At 41.7% G+C, this 24031-nt stretch overlaps 1 protein-coding gene across 2 annotated transcripts in view; it reads right to left on the bottom strand.

Annotated features, from left to right (window-relative positions):
* The window catches only part of ESYT2 (extended synaptotagmin 2), a 67051-nt gene extending 48280 nt beyond the window's left edge, over positions 1-18771 (bottom strand). For both annotated transcript variants that reach the window (XM_042816960.1, XM_042816961.1), the window contains exon 1: positions 18397-18771. In XM_042816960.1, the coding sequence (XP_042672894.1) occupies positions 18397-18756 (360 nt within the window). In that variant the 5' untranslated portion in view covers positions 18757-18771. The remainder of the gene's footprint in view (positions 1-18396) is intronic.
* Between the last annotated feature and the right edge of the window lie 5260 nt (positions 18772-24031).

The raw sequence follows: 24031 nt of genomic DNA, 5'->3' as shown, positions 1-24031 counted from the left end.
TTTATTCAGAAATCACCAAGGATAAGGACTCACTGAAAGCAACCCCCAAGTTCATGTGAAGTGAAAGATTCCCAACAAAAACATTCCAAGGCCTTCTTCATCTGAAACAAAAGATTAACCTTTCTTCTAAATTGCCAGTTGGAACAGAAATGAAGTTGAGCGCTTCTTAAAGAGAGGTGATTAGTTTTAGGTTTACCACTTATTACCCAAAAGAGCCAGGTGAACTTGCTACCTGCTAACCGTTAAGACTGCACAGTGCCCTCTGTCTCACCTTCAGTGAGTGCTCACAGCAACAGCAATTGTATTTAATCGTCCATGTCCAAGGAAAGGCAGGACAAGTAGAGTTAAGACAATAGATAAATGAAGGACTGATCAACATGACACCTGAAAACAATCAAGAAGTGGATTTACGCTCAAAGACTTGTTGTCACAGCAGGTGACAGACACCTAACTTAACCAGAATTCACAAAGTCAGACATCTCCTCATAGCCCATGCTACCATGTCTCCAGGTTCCCACAATTGCCACTGAAAGCAGACTCAGATTTTAAATGGTCGGACTGCTGAAAGGTACAGCATGAACCAAACTTATCAGGACTCTCATTGAATTTTGCTACTTGAAAAATGCTACTTTTTGACATGCTGCTCACTTAATCTCTTGTTATTCTCAAAAGTCATTTCAGTCATTTTCCTCTTTACCCTAGCAGTCTTAATTACCTTGAAATTTTAGCTTTCGGGTTATCTAAGTTTTATAGGGCACTGACACCTTATTTTTAATGTCACATTTTAAAAAATATCATATTTTATATTTGTATTTTTAAGCATAGATGACAAATTCCTTTCCAATTCTCTTGAGAATCCAGGCATGTTCCCAAGGATCGTACTGCATGCCAGAGTGTTTTGCTGTCTTCATGATCAACAGAAGAAAAATTTCCTCTCTGGATTGCTAAATACAAACTTTCAAACTAGCTTATACAACCAGTGAGGCAGCACAACTTACTATCCTTTGAATGGACTTGTGCAAAGCATCTCTCACTGTCCTACACCACATCCTTGTCTCTAAACCTGAGAGACATGGATGTGACAGCTGTACCGCTCAGTGGATAAGGAATGGCCCAGATGGCCACACTCTAAGTGTTGTGATCCACAGCACTGTTCAGGTAGTGACTGGTGACAAGCGCTGTTCCTCAGGGGTCTGTACTGGACCAGTATTGTTTAGTATCTTTGCTGGTGACAAGGACATCAGGATTGACAGCACTCTCAGAAAGCCTGCTGAAGACACCAAGCTGTTTGTCGCAGTCGACACAGGGGAAGGAAGGGATGTCATCCCAAGGGACCTGGACAGGTTTGAGAGATGGGGCCGTGAGCTGCAAGGCCAAGTGCAAGGTTCTGCACTTTGTCTGGAGCAATCCCAAACACAAACATCATCTGGACAGAGAATGGACTGAGACAAGCTCAGAGGAGAAAGACTCGAGAGTACTGGTTGATGAGAACATGAGCCAGATGTGTGCCCATGCAGCCCAGAAGGCCAACTGTATCCAGGGCTGGAACACCCTTCCCATGAAGAAAGGTTAAAGAAGCTGGGCTTGGTCAGCCCAGAGAGAACAGAAGGCTCCAGAGACGCCCCACTGAGGCCCTTCAATATTTAAAAGGAGCTTATAAACAAGATGGAAACTGACTTTTTCATGGCCTGATGACCCACTCCTGGAGTTGCTGAATGCAAGGCTGGATGGGGACTTGGGTAGCCTGATCTGGTCGGTGGCAACCATGACCATGGTGGGGGGTTGAAACTGGATGATCTTTAAAGAACCCTTCCAACTCAAGCCATTCTATGACTCTACTAACTTAGTGGGTCTCTTCCAACTCAGGATGTTCTGTGACTCTATGCTCTTCAATGTCACCTACAACCAAAACCATTCTGATTCCATGAGTTGTCTGCAGCTATGAAAACAAGTGCTGGCTTTTGTGTCAAATTGCCCACAGTTCATACTGCTTCTATCTGTACTAAGAAGTTAAAGATTTTGTCATAAAAATAGAAGTTCTCCCTGTTGCTGTTTTCATGTTCTCAAACACAAGTCTGCAGTTTGCTCACCCCAAAACCAGTAACATTACATGCAAATTCAAGCTGGGTTAATAGCATCCTTAGAAGCCAGACACGAATGCAGAACACAGTCATTATATAGTTCTTACACTCTTTCGCCTGATTAACTTCTAAGTGCAGCAAAATCTGTACATACTGTATTGCACACAGTACTAACTACCAGATTTTATTCTTCATATTAAATGATTTTTTTAAAACAATCAAAAATCTTAGAAGGTTTGACATCTTAAAATCTGCCTGTGTTATTTCTAGCTGAAAAACCAGCAGCTTACTATGTAAAATCCCGGAAGTATACAGGACACATGCAATGCGTGGCAGTTTTGTTGAACCTCTAAATATTCAGTGATAAACTCTAAAACCATACTGAAAAACTGACAGAAGGCAAAACAGACTAACAAGAAAATAAATGAAAAACAAAAACAAAAAACCAACACCCCACAACCACAATGTTTTATTTGGGTCTCAGTTCAAACTGTGATGACAAATGGTGAGGAGAAAAGCTCTGGTTAACCAACAGCATAAAATACTGTGTGGCACAAAGCATCTCTTTCTTGTTTTTCCATTCAAGTACTTCATTCGACATGCACAAGAGTTCTCTGAAACTGTCCATGTTTGTTTCTTGTCTTCTTAAGGACACCACCCATCTACAGATCAGTTACAACATGTTCACCCGCAACACCAGCACTTCATCCAGAAGTACAAGAAGCTTGCCTGAACAGATACTGAGTACTGGGAAGTCCAAGCAGACCTGCTTATGAAAAAACACAGACACACACAAACCAAGTGCCATTCGTACATTTCTGGGCTGGTTCTTACATAAAGCTCAGTGTTCTTAATGATCAGGTCTGCAGCAAGATTTCTAACATTCGCTTCCTCTGAAAGGATTTTGCCTGCCCTCTCCCCCCACAAAGGGACCACATCTCAGCACAGTACACTAAATACTTGCTGTTGTTTACCAAAGATACTCAGAATACAAAACACACTTCTTTGGCACCACTTACCAAGTCTTGCACTAGGTGAGATCAAAGGCCCTGCCTTTGGAGTTCAGAAATCAACATCTGCAACTACATCTGAGGCTTAAGGAAAGAAAGCAAGCAGCACCATGAAGTTATCCTTCCCTGAACATACTTGCAGTTTCTCCAAAAACTGACTGTAACCCTCAAGCAGGATCATGCTGAGAACAGGAAACCAAAGAAATGCAGAACTGGGAGACACTGACCATTGAATTCTAACCCACTGCAGGCATCATTATGCTATTTCTGTTTATAAACTCCACCTTTAAACCATGGAGTTTGCTGCCATTACTCAGAACAGAGCAGGAAGGACAGCTCTGGTGTGTTTTTGGTAGCGTGGGTTGCTAAGGAAAGACTGAAGCACTCTGCTAGACCAAGTTTCTATACTTAGGTATGCTACATCATGTGTTTGAACTACAAAGTGGAACCAATACTCACCCTGCCACCCAACTTAATTAACTGTTAGCTTCATTCTTATGTATCTTTATTTACTGCAGGCATATCCATTGGCTTTGAAATAGAAAAGTGTTTTCGTTATATATTGAGGAGATCTTAAAAGTATGTTTCCAGTCCTGCCTACAGCTCATCATTCCTCTATTCATCCAAATTGCAGATCTGTTTCAATAGCCAACGTTTCAACTCGAATAACTGCCCCGTGACTGAGCTTAACACCTCTTACCCATTTTATAAGTAGTACAGCAAGTGTGCTTAAATTAGACTGAAGGGATACCACTTAAAAAAAAAAAAACAAACCAACATCCACTGCTGAAAACACGCATGCGTAAGCCACTGAACTGCACAGTAACATCCAGCAAGCTGCAAATCTGCCACAAGATCCATGCTTTCTGTCAGCCTCAGATACCATCAGAAAAATGCTGTACAAAGTCCAGAAGCAGTAGGGTTTTCACACGTAAATGCAGCATTTCATTACTCTGGCATTAGAAAAACAGGTAAAATCCTGATTCCAGTAAAGTAGCTGCTGAACTATGAATTCAACAGGCTCAGGACTTGTGGCAATTTTATATTCCAGCACACTTATAATGCTACACTGATAATAACATGAAAATACCACAAAAACTATGTTAGGAAAAACCCTTCAGCATGGGCAAAGTGGCCACAGAGTGCAGATATAGCACTTGTACGTATACAATTAAAAACAGCCTGACAGCCCTGCACTAACACTTAGCTTTGACACTGATATTCATGAGATAAAATCTGAAATGAACAGAATTTAATACTTACAAGAACTGCAGTCATACACTGCATAATGAGTAAGTAGGACAAAAAAGTTTTATGTGAGAAACTGTGAGCAATGCTTCTTGAAATCTTAAATGATTTTATTCACAAAATGAATCGAACAGCAAAACACCCTCCAAAGCACTACAGGGTCTACGATGCTCCAAAACCAGATGAACAGTGCTGGGCAGGCGCTCCTGAGTCTGCAATATCATTTACTCCACACTCAGCAAAAACAAAGACAGGGCTCCCCATGCAGGACTGAGGAAGACAAGTGAACCTTTTCTCCAAGGCATTACCACATGTTGCAATAGCACAGTTGAAACATTCCTAGATACTTACTGCTCTGTTGACCCTTTGACTTGTGCACACAGAAACAGCACACTTCGGTCACTTGACTCTCCTTTCAAGTCTTTGTAAACCAACAAAACCAAGGTGGAAAAAAAATACTGCTATGAATTTGGAGTTCAGAAATCAACATCTAACTATAGCTGTATCATTTCAGTCTGCATCAAAACGTTCTTCAGTGTCTGTTATGAGTTCTTACATCATAAAAAGAACCATGAAAGAAACTGATCACAAAACACTACAGATAGAACTATTCTTTCTAAGCTCAGCTATTTTTAAAACAATAGTGGAAACTAAACAATATGCCTCCACCTGTTGTTTGGGTTGTTTAATGTGAGCAATATATTTCTTGAAGGATACTTCATTTTAATTCCTCTAGCTTTAATATAAGCTCACTACGCTTATTTTATTTGCAGATATTTAGAGAGGAAGACCAACATTTTTGTGAGAATATCCTGGACTTCTTACATAAGCAGTTAGAAAACCAGTCTTTCAACGGGATCCCAAGTTACAGAAACATCTTGAGTATGTTGCAAGGATTTTCAAGAGCAACTTTATGTAGCAAGCATAAACCAGCTGGAAACATGAACCACCAAGACATCCCTGTATACACAGCCACTGCTTCTGCCCAGCTGGTGCTTACATGAAGATCTTTGCCCAGAACCAAAACTAGCCCTCGTCTAAAGGCAGCCACTGCCCTTCAAACATATGATGGTTAGGACACAAGGAGGTGACAAACTCCGTGTGCTTCTTGAATGCAGAGGGGGAATGTTCCAACATCAGTGGGAATAGCTGGGCACCTGATAGACAGGAGGGAGAGGCAGCAATGGAAAGGATGGAGGGAAAAAAGAAGTTGGACACATTTGTCCTTACGTAACGCAGCACAGAGCTGTGACCTCGTATTACTGGTTATCACCCGCACTGAAGTCACTGCTGAAGACCCAAACATTCACGAACCTCTTGAATATTCATTACCCCTGACTATCACTACAGTCTAAATTCATTTCTCCTTTATACAGCTTCACAGCAGTTGCAAAGATTTCTAGTTTAAAGATTCAAGTATTCATGATCATATTAAATCTATTTTTTACACATTCAACAATAACCAAGGCAACCTGCATCTGCTCTGTCACTAATAGAGAGAAAAAAGGACCTCAGAGGAGATACACATCTTGAAACATAGATAGAAACCTCTGAAGACACTTTTACTAATCACAAAAAAAGTCTCAAATGAATGCAGACTTGTGTCCAAACTTAGGTTAAGTAAACTGTAGTTTCAAACAGAAACCAAATATCTTGTGCCTTAAAACCATCTGAGTACCAGTGCTAGAAATTTCTACCAACTGAAGACAACAGCCTGAACTGCCAGAAATCAACCCCTCATTCCCTAGAATCTAGCATCAGGAAATCTTGCACATGCCAATAACAGAATAACTACAGCACTTACTTGAACTGCTCCAAAGCAGAATCATCCTTTATCTGTAGTTCTCTTGACAGGGGATACATCTGTGCATAAGGAAACTTCTATATGCATTCAAAGTCACTGTTACCACCTCAACTCTCAACAGATTTTACAACAGGTACTGTTGACAGTGCTACAACAGTGCTCTTTTTTTTTTTTTTTCTTTAATGAGTTCTTCAAGAGAATATTTACTACATTAATTAATTAAAATCCAACAGCTGTGCCCAGATTGCTAATTTAAGCGTATAAAAGTAGCAGTGAAGCTGTGACCTCATTACTGCAGGTTCTTACTGCAAAGAGGAAAAGGGACCTCCTGCAAAAAATGCACCTCACTCCTTCACACTGACTAAAAGACAGATGGTAGAGAGGCTTATATCCCTACAATGAGGTGCCCAAGCTCAGCAGCATGAATTCATATTTCCGTTTGCTGTAGCAAATGTCATTATTTGTGCTAATTGGCAACAGCTTTTACTGTTGATTGTGTTGGTTTAAACCTGAATCCCAGCCTATTATGATTAATAGATACTTTCTAACTTTGGCCTGTATGCAGATCTTAATCACATGTAATAGCTTTCTTGCAAAACATTACTTGAATTTAGAAGAATGCAGTGACGACAGTTCAAGTGGAATCAGATCTCCTGAGTAAAACGCCACAGTTCTTTTCAGAGATCTGCATAAATAGTAATTAATTTGTAGTTTGTATCCTTCCAGCTGAAAAAAGTACTCCAAGGAATTAAATGGAAGGCTTTTCCAAACACAGTCAGCCTCTGGCAAAGAAAAAAAAAACACATTTATTTCCATTATAAAAGGCATACAGTGACACAAATCAAAATGCATCATTCTAATTGCCCAGTACAATTATGGTCAACACATCTGAAAAATACTCAGGACATGAAATAGTCAATAAACTTCACATTTATCTGCAAATGATTTTTGTTTCAACTAAGTTTAAAATTTTCTGTCTTCACAACACAGTCAGTTTGCTTATGGAGGAGTCTTCCATCAAGTGACTTGTAAGCAATACTGGAAAAAATTGACACCGTCTTTGCGATAGGTATTGCAGTGTTTCATTATCCATGTCCACTTTTGTCCCTGGGGGCTCAATAGAGTTACTTTCTGTTTAAACAGTGACATCTCAAATCCTTTGTCATTGACTAATCTGAGCTGTCCCAAATCTGTTTGGTTTATTTTTTTCCATTTATCTTACTCAGGGGGAGATCACGGCGTAAGAGCTTTACTTATACACTGCATGCACCACAGTACCACAGCTAGGAATGTTATTTCCATGTGCTATGCAATGCAATCAATCACAGCGATAACAAGCAGAGCTGGATTTCATCGCTTTGACTGCTGGAAGAAGAAACAAGAACATGCAAAACCCACAAGATGACTGACAAAAAGAAAAGTCATTTCCCTAAGCACTGCAAGCCTCAGGCAAGAAAACAAATGACCTTAGCATCTCTCACAGGTCACATCTAATCTTGAGGCCCCTGTGTTACATGGGAAGCACAGATCAGACCTTTACAGTGGAGGAAATTCCAAAGTGATCTGTCAGAGCTTAAAATCCATTACTTTTAGGAATAATTAAAAACTTTGCTCTGACAAGTGGAACCGTTTCTACTATCTTGTCAAAAGCTGAAGTGAAAATATCCAACAGTTTTTCAGCTGGCACTGTGAGAACACACAAGTGAATTGATGTTATTACAGTCTAGGATAAATGCTATAAAGCAACTGTAAGAAAAAGCTGTGATCACTTCCATCCCTTCAAGAGTTTCATGTAAAGCAGGAACATCTCCACTTCTTCACCTGAAGAAAATACCTGCTAAATATTCAATTCATGTCATGTCAATATTCATGTCAAATACCAGATTCACTTAAAAGTGAAGATGAAAGATTGGATGCCTCCACCAGCACTAACAAACACTGTCCTCTGGCTTCTTATCACCCATCTCCTGAGTTAATGTTTGAACATCTTTAAAAATTGCCCAACAGGTCCCACGTCCACTAGCTCCAAAAGAATTGCCCACAATTCCTTCCCAGTTCCGCTCAAACATCCAGAGCAACGCTGTGCAGATTGTCTCTGCAGACTTAACATAGAGAGGTTTACGACCTAGGAAGAAGGTGAAGACAAACACCAAAACACCCAATTTCAGCTACACAAACTTGTATTTCCAGTGACAGCTCTGCCAGCAGGGCTGTTACAGTGTACCAGTATCACAGACGTCCCTCCCAGCAGTGCCAGAAACACACAACATTCAGGATACAGGAAGCAGGTACACTAAAAACAACCTGTGAGTTCTTGAAAACAACACACGAGTCCCAGTCTACTGTTTTAAAATAACCTTTTTGTAGTTCCTCATCTCTCCTACAGTAAAATTAAGGTTTTTATTCTTATATGAGAACCAAATCAAGTCTGTGGTTCTGAATGGATCTAATGAACTAGAAAGGAAAAAAAAAATTACTGGGGAGTTTTTTAGCACATCAAAGTACCAGAATGAACAGATTGGTAACATTCTTGTTATTCACAACCATACTCTAGAGCGCTCAGACAGAACACACAGGACAGAAACTTCATAGACTACAACTGCAACACTATGAAAACACAAAGGAACTGAAGAAACAACTGCTGGCAAAAGATTTATGTTACACAGGTAAGACACAAGATGTTAGTATGTGCAACTTTTACAAAAGTTTTATATGTAGGCAAATCTGGTAAATAACCGATTGCCACAATAAGACTTATGTGAACAAAACAGGAATGAGACAATTGAGGTGATTGAAAAAAGATGGATAACTGGAGCACATTCACATCAATGCAGAGCTCATGCCTACCACACCCTGAAGAGAGAAAAAAAGCATTCTGAAGTCCAAATACCTTCCTTAAAAGACAAGCGATCATGAGACTACAGTTTAACCTATCAATCACTGTATTAATCATCTAATTAATCACTATTAAATCTTCTACTACATACAATTCAAATGACAAAAATGCCGATTTCCCCTTTCCCCACCTTACCATTTCCTGGCTGCTTCTTGACATGTAACTGGCAGAGAGCGGGCGGGTGGAAAAGTGTTTTCTTTCTGCTTCAAGTATTTTAGGAGCAGTAATCGGTTGAGGAACAAGGTGGTTTAAAATATGTATTTAGTCAGCATCATAAAACTCACTAGTAGACTGAGACAACTTCCTAGCACATATCCAAGATAATTCAGCATTCTAATTAACAAGATGAATCAACAGACTGGAGGAGGAGGGAAAGGAAAGGAAACAAAATAAGAACAGACATTTCTTCATTTGAAGTGTCACACATTCACTGCGGTAACGACAGCCTGCTTGGAAACATGCAGACAGATCAAACTTGCTCACTACCAACAAATCTGGAGAGTTTGTTCCATGAGGCTGCAGAAAGCAGCTCAGGGCACAGCTCCTAATTCTCTTCCCAGCAGCAGAATGCCACAAGGGTTCTCGTCAAGATTTTGCATACAGAATTACAAGCAGATCCACTGCTGTATTTCAAAGCTAACCAAGTTAGCAGCCTGCAGAATGTACTGTGTGAAGAAGGGCATCTGAGATAAGATAAGCTCTTTTCAGACCACGTATTACAAAGAAGCTGTAATACAAAGTGCTTAAATACGAAGCAAACTAAGAGCTGCCTCAGCTGACAAATTCTACTTGAGGTGTTGTCCTTCCCACACTGTTTTCTTTTCAGCAGGATATCACAAACTGATGGCACAGGTTTTAAGAACAGACGCGTGGACTGCAATACTGCAGGACTAATTCAAATCAAAACCTGGGGACTTACCTTCAGCATGCCTTATGGGTTCTTTTAAAAATTAATTAGGGAAACACTGCTTTTTAAAAATTTTTAATTTATACCAGTGCACCTGTTTCCTTCCTACCTTCCCATTAAGGCAGAAAGTGAGGGAATACAATAGACAACGGATTGCAAATACATTTAATTTCTTATTTGGTGTTCATCTTCCAAACTTTCCCTAAAGAAACTATTTCAGTTTGGGTAAGTCACATGAGCCAGTATCTACCCAAAGGAATGCAAAAAAAAAAACCAACAAAAACAACAAAACTCAATTCAAGCAAACAAATTGCAGACCTTTATTCCATCTACACTAAGTACAAATCTCTTCAGTGAAAGTGCTTGCTTTTGAACTGCAATGTAAATCTGACCCTGCTGCTATATGATAAGGACAGCGAAATGACAATGTAATGCTTGTTTGTCACATGACAGTTATTTTCAGGCAAGCAAAACCAGCTCCATATTTCCAGTAATGACTTCCTGAGGCATCATTCCAGACTGCTCCAGCTGAACACCGTTAGCCCCATCTCCAGTGTTCAACTGCTACTGAGAGTTCTGCAGTCACATCAGGGTGTAGCAGACAAAACTCAGTGCAATGACTCATTACCCAACAACGCTCTGCTTTGGAAGGTTATTTATATAACTGGAGTACTGTTGAAAATTGTGTGTTTTAGCAATTTGCTGCACAGAATTTTAATACTAGCTATTTAGCTGACAGCCATCTCAACATTCTACTGTTGTACTACCTCCCAAACAAAACTCTTCTTCAAAGATAGCCTCCATCTACTCCTTTCTGATGGTACACTTAACATATAGCCAAACTGCCTTAGTTTCAGCTGGGATGGATTGTTTTCTTCAGCTTGTGGTATGCTTAATTCCAGGTGAAAACTAATACTGATGTTTATAGCTGCTGCTAAGCAGGGCTGTACATTCCAGTTTCTCAGAGAAGGAGCTGGGAGGAAGGAGAACTGGGAGAGCTGACTTAAACTGGTGAAAGGGACATTCCATACTATAAGAGTTTTGAAGGGGGATGGGAGTTCATCCCACTCTCTTTCACTCGCTGGGCATCAGTCAGTAGGTGGCGAGCAATTGCCTGTGCATCGCTTGTGATATGCATTCATCCACATACGCATTTATATATATATAAAATCATGACTATTATTCTTTTCCTTTTCTCTTAGTAATAGTTTTATCTCAATCCAAGAGTTCTTTGGTGTTTCTTATCAGTTCTCCCTTCCATCCCACTGGGAAGTGAGCAAAAGACTGTGATGGTGAGCTACCTGCTGGGTTAAACCACAATACAAATGCTGCTATTTTATGCAGAAAAGGTTTCTTATCATTTGCAAGCTGCAGTTGCGGACTGAAAGCTAATTAAACGGTAACTTAAAACAAAACCAACCATAGAATAATTTATGCTGGAAGGAACCTCTGGAGCTCATCTGATCCAACAACCCACTAAAAACAGGGCTGACTCTGAAGTTGGCTCAAAGTATCCATAGTTGGTATATTTGATAATTAAGTATGTTTAAGTGTTATCAAAGAATCTGGACGTGCAACTTGACATTATGAATTTCCCAAGTGCGTATTTTGCCTTCCCACAAAAACATCTCAGCAGTGTAATTTGCCACTTGTTTCTGAAAATCGTCTTCATGCATGCTATTGCTCCATTTCACTTCCAACCTGACCGTAGACTTCCACATCCTCCTTTTTGTAGGCAGCAGCACTCATGTGGCAGCACAGTAAGCTAACTCCAGGAAACAATCCAGCTGAATGCTCAACCTGGCAAAAATCTGTGCTTAGTTGGCCAAGTAAATTCTAATGCTGGCACAAGAAAGCAGTGGGAAAATGCAACTGTGTGCAGGACATGCTTTTTGTCAGGAGTGCACTTTTACTTCATTTTGAAACTGCAGAAACACTTGCTTTGATTTAACTGCTGGACTCCCTGACTCTCTCTGGAATAAGCTTATTTGAGCACAGAGAAAAGCAGGACTTGGCTTACATATAAAACCTAGGGATGCTGTTTATATACATTCTCATGAATAAGGAATTGTTAATGGGAAGAAGCTTGAGAACTCCCACTGTTCTTCTTTAACAGTATCACAGGAAGTGCATAGATGGAACAGAGCAAAACTGAAAAAAGGCTGCAGCATCTAAGCCGCAAAGAAAATAAGCCTTCACAAGTCCAACAAAGACTGGCACATGAAGGTTGGCAGGAGCTACATAGGAATAAAAATTAGAATTGAGGACGAGGATGAAATAACTCTGCAAATAGGCCGAAGAGCACCTTTGCTTCACCCCTGAAACACCTTATCAATGAAATTCAAGAGCAGATTGGACACAGCTCACCTGCACTGAATATGCTAAGGAGAGACAGATCAGGAGAAAGTACCTTAAGAAGCTGAAGCAAATGGGATGCATATAGCCAGACCAGGGACTTACTGAACACACCCAAAGTCAGTGAAGGCTTTAGGGCAAGCTGATCTGTTGTAGAGAGTCCTGTCTGTGGTGGGGGGTTGGAACTAGGTATTTTTAAGGTCCCTTTCCACCCAAAGCATGTTATGATCCTACAATCATGATCATTGAAATTCACCTTTGTAATGGAACATAACAAAGCTGAATTTGGACTCATTCCAGTCCAAATGGGGAAAGAATCAACCACTGCTAACAGTTCAATAATCCACCTCTCCATATCCTTCATTTTCATTAAGAGTTCACAAACACCATACAAAGACAAGGATTTAATTTTTCTTTAAAGAAATGCAATATTCTCCCTGAACACGGAAATGCAGCTCTACTTATATTTCAAGTTCTGCTTGCCAAGCTTACATCCAACTCATAAGCTGTCCCCTGCTAGCTCCTAAGCTCCTGGTGGGGTTTGCATTCCCACCTTCCTTAGGAAAGAGCAGTAGCAGGCTAAAAATGTTCAGAACAACTATCCACATTACCAGCATCAAATACAATGGAATCTATAAAAGGCAATTCTGGAACAGCAACAGTGATTTCTGTATCTATATGTTGAACCACACCAACCTAATGATCTATGTTAGTTTATAATCATTTACTGCTGCTTTCGGAACCCCACATACAATATAAAGCTTTCAGATAATACAGAGGATATTTAACAACCGCATTCTTTTAAAACTTCATTTCAAAATAGGTTTCAAAAGCAGCTTCCAGAAACCCACATCTCAGCACAGACACACAATCAGCAAGAAATTGCTGCAAAGTTCAAAACAAGTTTTGCCAAAGGTCATTTGAGCAATTAGAAAACTTCTGTGCAATTATTAGCAATGGCTGGGAAAATGGGAGAAAATTAATTTGATTTATATTGCAGCTTAATTCAAAGACGTTTATTTTACTAGAAACAAAACACTACCTGTTCTTTCATTTTAAAATACAGGAACAGGACACTAAAGAATTGCTTTGAATACTCAAAATTTCTATGGCAGGCTTTCATTATTATAAGCTCATATGTAAACATTTGTATAATAGCCTTTCTATTTACCAACAGGCCCTCATGCAAAGTAAAAGAATGGAATGCCTATCCAACTACATTCTGTGATGTGTCAACAATCTCAAACAGCAGTAACCTAAAGCCAGAGGAAACTTGCAGAAGAGGCAGAAAAGGCTGACAGATGCTCTTGGTTCCTCTGCTCCCTTCTGTAAAACTTCAGTCTTCACTGCCAAGATCTTTATGACTTCTGCCTACTCAAATACAGCTAAAGTCAGCCCCACCCCTGTATTCAAAAACTATTCAGGCACAAAAACAGCACTGGCAGACTTGAATGAAGATAAAATAAAGATACACCTTCCTCAGTTATTCAGACAAACAGCACATTTGAAGAATACATTTGAAGTAGTTCCAAAAGTCGCTAGTAACTCAGATAATATCAACTTGTTATAATGAAAAAAACCAACAATATAAACACACATTTAGAAGGCCTGATGTACCTAAAAACAATTCAGAAAATCAAACTATTACTTTCAGGTTAATATTTTTCTACAGTATTTGACATCATATTGATAAACATCAGCTCATCACATGGTTTCCTATCGTAAGTACTCCAGAAAAGGATCTTTCTGTATGAATCACACAGTGGTGCTCATCACCACATTACTGCACAAGAGATTGAAGCACGTGACAGAAATCTGCTCAGTACATTTTTAACACAGTAAATTTGAAAACTTTATTTGAGAAAGAGGAATGGTCTCCATTCCTAATATCATCATTCACATCTCTTAACCATCCGGTACTCCCAGAAAGTCACCCAGGTTACCTTCTGAAGTACAAGCAGCGATACTGAACCAAATTAAAACTTCTTCCAAAAACAAACAAACACAGAAACACACAAATCACGTGCGATGATGTGATTACGTGATGTGTACACTACAAGGCACTTAGAGCAGAAAGCAGTTTTGAAGAAAAATAAAGCATCAGGCAGAAGGACGTGAACTTCATTTGTTAAGTGCTCTCCAGCTATTATTCAATTCTTACTCACACCCTTTCATACTTTCCAGATGCAGGCTGGCAGACTAGAGTATATGGCCATCTGTGGTACTCACCAACTAAACTGATGAGATCTAGCTTAGCATTAAGTAGCCATACATGGAAGTAATTTTTCTTACAAAGCACTGCTCAGGAAACGCAATCTAACATACCAAACTAACATTTGGAGGGAGGATGAGAAGGATGTATAGCAATGTCTCACAGCCTCTCTCTATTTTGGAATGTCTCATAAAAGCTCATTTATAATTCCTGCAGCTACAGCAATAACAGCATTAACTGACGGTGTAATTAGAAGTTGAGAGAAAGATCTCTTAGCTCAATGGGAATTAATAAACAACACGGCATTGCAGAAATCCATTGGTTTACCAGACGTACTGAGTACATACTTACATCAGCAGGGAGCCTTTGGAGATTCCTGTCCCAAACTATCAACCTAAGATCCAGTTCACAAATTCGGTTCTACAACATTCAGAACTCTTTATGCCAAACACATGTAAGAGCATCACCACCTCTACCCTCTGTACTCTGCAGATGCACCTCAGTACAGGATATGACTCTGCAGTTACAGCTCTAATGTTTCTTCTTTCACAATCATACTGAGTTATCAGTATAAAGCAGTTATTACTCTAATCTTCATTGCTCTGACCACATAACTGGAGTATTTGACAAGTTCATGGAAGGGTTTTAGGAAAAAAGTATATACATATATATTATTCTAACACAATGCTGATTATAAATAACTTCATAGTTCTCTGGGCATGTTCCTAGCATACCTGGCACGTGCACATGCAGAAGTAACTAAACTTTGAGCTATTATTTTCTTTCTTCCCCAAAAAAGGGAGCAAACAACCTGCTGTGATATCAGCACTTGGTAGAAAAAGCAACCCTGACATTTTGATTGCCACCAATTCATACTGCTTCCAAATCAGAACATGCAAAAAAATGTCACTGTGACTTTCAGGAAGTGTACATAGTCCCCAGGATTATTGTGGAAAGGTAAATTTTTATTTTCCCAAATCTAGCACCATTACAAAGGAAAATGACCAAGTGATGGAAGGCAACAGGAGCAGTGACTGACCGTGAGGCCCCCGACCAAGGGGCTGTGACATCAGTGAGATGACTAGACAATCATCTGTCTAGTCAGCCTGGTCTCGTGCCTGGACTCCAGCTGAGCGTGTCTGGAATGATCTGGAATGTTGAGCCAGGCTTCGAATCAGTGAATGGCTTGGGTTGGAAGGGAGCTCAGGGATCATCAAGTTCCAACTCCTCTGCCACAGCCAGCTGCTAGCTCAAGACCTAGATCATCTCATCTTGCTCGAATGGTGTGGGGCTGCTGGCATCAGTTTCAAGTGTCCATCTCTGCAGCACTGCTTGCATTTCCCTAGCCCAGGGTGATGGAGGTGGCATCACACTGGATCTACCAGGCTGCGGGCGCAGTCAGGATGATGTCAACTACCTGATCTTTATCTCCACCAGCTTTACTATTACTATGTGGCATGGTGGGTGTAGAACAAACCGAGTGGTTCCCTATGCGAGGATTAGATAAAGACCATCGGGTATTTGGTGAGATCAAACAATTACTTGGAGTGCTTTGTCCCAGAGCCTGCATAACACTCAGATGACAGCCTGCAGGATGAGAAGGGGGCTGCAGAGCCAGTGCTCAGCTGAGCTTCCCACCTGAGGTCTTGGCAGCACTTTTCTGGGAGCACCCAGGTGACCTCAAACCCCTGTTCCAGTGGCTGCAGGAGCTGGAAATGGTCTCCATAACAAATGATGGGAAGTTCTAGCAGGACAGAGCGCCATCACATGCTTCCTGTGCATATACAGGCTTGACCAAGTGCAGGCACACCATGGCTCAGGTAGGATGGAAGGTACACTTCTTCCTCTCAGTATGTTTATTAGAGAATATTACCGTATTATTGACAAGGTAGCTGGAGCTCCTGCTCACTCTTGCAGTCCTGGTGGAAGCCACAGAATCATATGCTTATTTCCATGATTAGAAAGCAAGAGAGCATACTTCAATTTGGAGCTTGCATGGAAATAGATGAACTGGATAACAGCAACCTATCAATAGTAAAGAGATGTCAGACTTTATATATACCTAGCATCTCTTCCTCGAAATACGACTGAAATTAATGAGTCTCCAGGATAACTTTAAAATAAAAGGAAAAAGAACAAATGTTGTCCAAGACAGATCACACAGACAGCAAAAAGACTCACACAGAGCTTAGTGACTATGACAGCAGACATCAAGGGTCACTTTTGATTTGGGTCATCCCTCAGTCCTCTAAACTGCTCTGTTTTCCAGATTGTATGTAATCTGGAAGCTACACTTATTTGGATGCAAGATACTTCTAGAATACAGCATACAGTTAGCATAACCAAAAAAAAAAAAAAAAAAAAAAATCCCACCACAAACGAGGTCTTTAAAATCTGAGAATAAGATTAAAGAAGTGAAAAAAGAAAAGGCGATTTACATCTGCCAACTGACATATCAGAAAGCCACACTCAGGGGAAGCCCTGCCTATCGATCAGCTGCTCTCTCACTATACGATGATACACAGCTGTTTGCAGCCAGCACCCATCCTTCTCTCTAAAATATGCTGTGGGCAGAAATCCAAAGTCAAGAAGCCCCTTTCTAAATTCAGTTATGCAGACAACTCCACAGAAGAATTAATTGCCATTTTATCAAAAGTAACAAATTATGAAAAGGAAAAAAAAAAGCCAATAGCTCTTACATTAGCTCTATGATTTCTAATTTAAGACTTGCATTTCAGCTCCAGGCAGTAAACCCACCTCATTTCTTTTAAAGACAGCCCCCCACTTTACTACAATATTTCCCCAGAACTCAGGTAAAAGACACAAGAAAACAGAAGCAAAAAGCCTCCCATTTCACATCTATATGCTGTATCTGCTCTGGATGCCCAAAACTTGCATAACTTCCTTACTGGAGCTGGGATGGGCCACATCAGGTGTAAGTGTGACCATGTGAAAACAGCAGCTGGGACAGTTACTGCAGCCCTGCCTCGTGCGGGGTCACTGAACCCAGCAGAGACGGCCGCCAGATAGGAACAGGGAGCAGCCAGCAGCAACACCGCATGGGAAGAGTCAGCAGGAACCCTCGAGGCTGCTGCTGGCGAGAGCTGCAAGCCCTGCACAGCAGGTTACTATGGCAGAACAGGCCGGGATGAACGCTGCCAGGTAGCTGGCTGTATGCTGTGTTTAAAGAAGCGTTAACGCACCAAAGTAAAAATTACAAAGAAGGGGTATTCAGCTTTGGAGCCGTTTCAGCAAAAAACTAAATTAAAAAAAAAAAAAAAAAAAATGGGAGCTCCAAAGACTTATTAGAAAGCTCCAAACCTCAAAGGAGGGTTTCACTTTCCAAGGAAGCCCTTCACAACCAACCACAGCGCAGCACAAACGAGGCCACCGCGCCCCTCACAGCAAAGCCCTGAAACCACTCGAACCACCACCTCGTCTTTCCGTTACCGTTAAGGGACGCGTCATTTAAAGATGCGGAACAGCTTGGACACTGATTTTGTCACCTCCGACCTCAACTTTCTCAGAAAATACTCCTTCCCCATCACGGGGAGCTCACAACATCTGCGGGTAACGCGCGGATCCCCGCGGTGAAGTTCACCGGGCGGGGGAAGCCCTACCTGCTATCGGGCCGGGGGGCAGCGCCGGGCTCGGGCTGACGGCGGCGGGGCCGGGACGCCGGGCGGAGGGACGCTCCCGGGCTCGCCCAACATCGCACAGCGCAGGACGTGCCCCCCGGGTACGGCATCTCCGTAGCCAGCCGCTGCCCGCAGAAGGGGCCGAGGCCCCGGGCCGCCCCGCAGCCGCGATGCCCGCCGGGCTCGGAGCCGCCTCGGAAGAGCCGAAGGGTGTCGGCCGCGCGCTCCCTCCCTCGCTCACTCACCCACGCAGGCAGATCGGCGGAGGAGACGCTGAGCCGCACCGCCTCCTCCTCGTCCTCCAGGAAGGCGAGCGCCCGGCCCAGGCGGGAGGTCTTGCCGCCGCGGTGCCGCCGGATCCAGAAGAGCCCGCACAAGGCGATGAGCACCCAGCTGAAGCTCAGCCCCAGGTAGCCCAGCACGTACACGGGGAAGATCAGCACGAAGCTCCTGGCGAACTGCGACACCAAGCCGGTCACGTCCACGCTCAGCATCGAAGGCGGCGGCGGCGGCGGCTCCGGCCCCGCGTCCCCCCCGGCCGCCGCTTTCTCCGCCGCGGCGGGAGTCCCCGCTCCGGAGCACTGCTTCTCCGCGACCCCGCTCATGCTCTACCGCGGCGGCGACTCCTACGAATGCGGCCGCCCCTCCCGCTGCCGCTCCTCCTCCTCGGGCGCTGGCTGCGAGCGAGCAGGGGGCAGGGCGGTGGCGGCGCCTCGCATCCTGCGCCCGGCCCCGCTCGCCGCGCACCGACACCAACCGCCGCCCGCTTCCGGGTTCGGGGCGGCCCGGCCCCAGACGCCGACCGCCGCCGCGGGCTGCGCCGCCGCCAGAGGGAGCCTCGCCCTCAGCCGCCGCCATTGGCGCCCTGCGAGACGCGGCCGTCCCCTCCCAGCCGCCTCCCTCAGACCCCGCCGCCCGGTTCGGTGCCCGGCCGGGTGTGTGTGACGGAGCTCCTGCTCGAGGGCTCGCCTCGGTGATAGCGCGTGCTTCCTCACACCGCAGCCTCTGCCCGCTCGCTGCAGTCCCGCACACGGTTTGGGAAGGTTCCATCAGTCATAGCGTTCTGTAGAGAGCTTCTTGGTTTACTTCGTTGGGGAGGTTATTAAGAGACGGAGTAATAAACGAGGAACCAAAGGCTGGTCACTCCCCACCCGAGGTGCGGGAGGTGTTTCCTGAAGCCCTGCTCACATCCTCTCACAGAGCTGGCTCCTCTGTCATCTCGTTAAGGTACAGCGGTTCCAGGGGATTACACAAACCCTGATCCGTGGAACTAAGAAATCCTGATTTGCTACAGGTTTGCATCTCGTATTTCTTTGTGACAGTAACATTCACTTCTCTCATCCTCCTCCTCCCATTTCTTTATCTCTTCAATAATTTCAATATACTCACCAGTGTTGCTTATCAGGTTGTTGCTGTGCAGCTGCTGATTAACCTCACTTGTGTTTTTTTTTTCCCCCTTTGGCTACAAATAGCCAACCTCTGCCTCAGCAGCAGCACCAAATCAGGGTTTGTTTTCCGCTCTTTAGCTAATATTCACGGAAGCTGTAGGCTTTAAGACCAACATTCGCAGGTAAGTAGAGGGGAGAGCAAATCAGGCCAATAGGCTGAAAAGTTAAGAAAACACAACACAAATGGACAAATAGGGAAGTGTATAATCAAGATGTTATAATCACAATATAATCAAGAGAATTAGGCAAAGTAAACAACGATCACAAAAGAGAATTAGTGGAAGAGGTTACCCTTCGGCTGAGCTCACCAGAAGACACCAAAAGAGGTGATCTCCAGAAGAGATCCTCCCCCTCTGGCAGCCAGCTCTTAAACAGGTCTAGGAGGGGTGCAGTCAGGCTCCATCCCTTCTGGCAGCACAGGTGAATTGCCTTCACTGTGCTCCTCTGGCTGACTCATGGCTCGCCTCAAGTGATCAATCAGAGGTTCAGGCCGTGACTCAGCAGTTCCCATACAGGAAGCTTTATTATTGGCTTCATTTCCTTAAGAGATGAAGACAACTTCATGTCAGTTATGCAGGGAAATAGAGAGTCAGAAAGGAAATGGCACAAAAGTAAAAGGTGTTTAACCGGTGCTGCACAGAATTGCAAGAATCCAGATCTCTCTGACTGAATATGTTGTTCCTGTATCATCTTCTTGAACTCCCTCCATGCCTACACTTGGGCTCAATGGATGACATGAAGAAAAACTCCTTCAAGCCATAAGCTCACACTGCTCTTTCTTAACTTATTCTTTTCCATCGATAGTACATGTTCTTCACTTGTATAATTAAGTTACGGTCAGGATAACGATTCAGAAAGACCAAATGCCACAAAAAGGAACAAAATTAACATTTACAATGAAAATGAGAGTTTTCTTATTCTCAGAGAATAAAAAACTTTGCTGCTGCAACACTTGGGAGACAGAAGGACAGCCTAATACCCTATGAAAGCTTGTTACCTTAAGCTGGGTGTACTGAATATGGCTGTGACCCATTTGGATACCAATCACATCTAACTAATAAGTGTGGGTTGGGTTTGTTTGTTTGTTTTGGCCTTTTTTTTCCCATTTACTATATTCCTAAGTATCGTTTTGTTTATATATAGGCTTTCTTGTGAATTCTCCAGTGCTGAGGTTTAGTCCAAAGAGACACATTCTTTGATGGCTCCTTCAATTACTGCAAATACGGTCATTATTCTCTCTTTTTTTTTCAAGCCCTTGGTTACACATCTTGGACTTAAGTGCTCCATTTGACTTCTCTATCTAGTTTCACAGGAAACAGAATATACCTGTTCCATAAACCAAAATGAAATTTCAAAACATTAAAAAAAAAGAAAGTGATTGAATTAGAATGACATTTTGCCAACTAACACTTTACCATATGCTGCATCTTGTTCTCCTATCCTTTATGTCTCAGTGCGAATTCTGCGAATGAGCTGGATATAGAACTCACCGAGCAGCACCCTGTGCACTCAGCAATAACATGAGAAAAATCTGAATCCTGTAGTAGCATTTGGTATGACAAACACAACTGTAGGCATGACAGCTGAGCATTGATCTTGGGCAGACTAATGAATTAGTCAATACAGAACTCTGGTTATTCAGAAGTAAAGATAATACAGTGCCAATCAAGTAGGCAAATGAAAGCAGGATCTTCTAAATTTAATTTGATTCTGTTGATGCTACATTTATCTGTAGCATCAACAGAAAGTTCTGATGATAAAGAGGTTACTACTGACTTTTTAAAGCTTCTGTAGATAACTGATCTGGCTCCACACAGCATTTGGATGAAGAAAATGGGTGGTATGAAATTAGTATGCTATTATTATAATAGGAACAATAGAATCTTATTAAGATACAAACTCTGCTGCTGGAGGATAAGTTCAAGTCACTTATTTTATTAGGGCATTTGATACAATGTTCCTGACACAAGTTGTTTGTTTGCTCTTATCTTTTTGGTGCTTCAAATTATTTAATAATTTGCCCCAGCATCTTGTTTTGTTAAGCTAACTCATCTGCTTCCTGATCTTATTTTTAATACTTATAATAGCAGTCTTCTTGAATGCATCAAGAACTCTTGAAGATAGACACAGCACAGAGACCACTCTGACTTTGCTTAAGTATCCTATGGTGAATTATATCAGCTAGAGAACTGATTGTATTTATCTCAGATAGTATTTTTTCTTCTCACCATCACCTTTGTAGACCTGTTGCTTCCTTGGAATTTTAATGAATGCCTTTTGATTGCAGTATTTCTTTATACTCAGTCATTTGTCTATGTTCTCTCTTTTCATATGATTCCTTTTTTTTGTTTTTCAAAACAGCTTTCCTCAGAGTCAAATGTGGGATAACAGTAATTAGCCATGATCCTTTTTACTCCAAGTAAGTAGCAACGCTATTCTTCAATGTAACTGATCTTAATTATAAATCTCAATTTCTTTTTTGAGGGTGAAAAAAATGGTAAAATTTAGTTTATGTATACTGAATGGAATCTGAGCATGTTTACTCAGATGGGACTTAGATTTGGAATTAGTACGGAAAATGCATTTTTACTGATGTGTGCTTCTGTTTTCAATTTTATTCAGCTATCTCAAGCTGCTTCAGATCATCTAGCATGAATTATTATTTATTGTTGCTGATACTATTGCATGATATTTATATGTACTTTCTACTATCATGTAATTCTTAAGTTTTTACCTTGATCACTACCTTATCTCCCCCATCAGGACTCTTACAAGTTATAGTTCAAAACTAAAGATGCAGGTCACTTCAGAGGTCCACATTTTTTCTCTTTTTGTTCAAAACCCTGGAGGTGTGACTACCATAAGAATTTTGAACACTTTGTAAGATGTCACTTATGCACCTATGTTGCTATTATTAGCATTTGAGTTTTCTTCTCATCTTTAGCAAAGATTGCTTTAAAAAAAAAAAACGAAACAAATCCAGCTATGTCCTGGATTCTAGAAGTCTCTTCCTTAACACAAAACCTATGATTTTCTTTTTTTTGCTTTTATAATATTTTAAATCATGGTGTAAGGGTGCCACGTTGTCCCTATGAGGGCACATATTTCCAGTAATTCTTTTGATGTAATTCCATAGTATGTCATCCCGAACACATCAGAAGCAATACTACCTCATAGGATTAGAGGAACATGTAGAAGCTAAAGACTTACTAAAATACCCAGGGTTACCAAAAGACTTGTTTACAGCACATTTTTCTTTCCAGAAGAAGCTTGGACATCTTTATATGCTATCTAGTAATACAACAGACATGTAAATTTTTTTGCCTTTATTCACATGACCAACATCTATCTTTATAAAAACAGAACTACTAACATTTTTTCCCACTAGATTAATAAGAAACTGCAGTTTATTTTGATAAAGAACAGAAACACAAAAACATGCACAAATTTTAGTTCTGTTATTCTGCAGCTGTTACTCCAATCTGTGCTCTTGAGCAGCAGTTAAGATTCAGTTTGACCACTGGCTTTGAGTTTTGAAAAGGTCTGTACAGACCCTCTAGTGGTGCCTTCCCACATCTGTGATTTTTCTCCTGTCATAAAGCTGCATGACTGGTATACTTTGCTAGGGAGAATAAAAAGCTATTAGTAGCCAGAACTGCTGCATTTTATTTTAGTAACCAATACATATGTGTATTCTAAAAAAATAGATGGTACATCCAAAAGTTGAAATAAAAGATACTTTGTTCTGTCTAATGTTTGGTATTATTGCTGTCATGTTTGATGGTTTTAGTTATATCTAATTGCTATATTGTTATTAAAAATAGAAGTTCAAATCGACTACACGAAGGTAGTTTTTGTCCTTGAGGCTCTGTATGGAAGACACCACATCTGTAGAGTATCCTTTACTAAGCAAATGCCTGTTTCCATGCATTTATAACACCATCACCACCTTGGCTAAAAAAGCTTTTTGAGTTAATTCAAGTTGGCTTGCAAGTGCATCTCTATTTGTTCAGGAAGGAAGATAACAAAATGCTTATGGATCATCATTGCTTGGCCAAAGACTGCTAAATTATTCACATGGATATTTATAAATAGTTTAGTATCCATAGATACTCATATTTAGTGGATGTAATGTAGATCTTAAGTTTTAAGAGGGGAGACGTAGATAAGATGTGCGGGAATTTTTTCACTGTGAGGGCGGTGAGGCGCTGGCACAGCTGCCCAGAGGAGCTGTGGATGCCCCATCACTGGAGGTGTTTGAGGCCAGGCTGGACGGGGCCCTGTGCAGCCTGAGCTGGTGCCTGATGTAGTGGATGGCAACCCTGCCCACGGCTGGGGTTGGAACGGGATGATCTTTGCGGTCCCTTCTAGCCCACGCCTTTCTATGATCCTATGTCATACAAAATATCAAGATTTTCTTCTCTGAATTGCT

Source organism: Centrocercus urophasianus, unplaced genomic scaffold, assembly GCF_019232065.1.
Source record: "Centrocercus urophasianus isolate 14NV4802_14NV808 unplaced genomic scaffold, USGS_Curo_1.0 seq_16, whole genome shotgun sequence".
NCBI lineage: Eukaryota > Metazoa > Chordata > Aves > Galliformes > Phasianidae > Centrocercus > Centrocercus urophasianus.
This window is presented reverse-complemented; position numbering and strand designations above follow the sequence as displayed.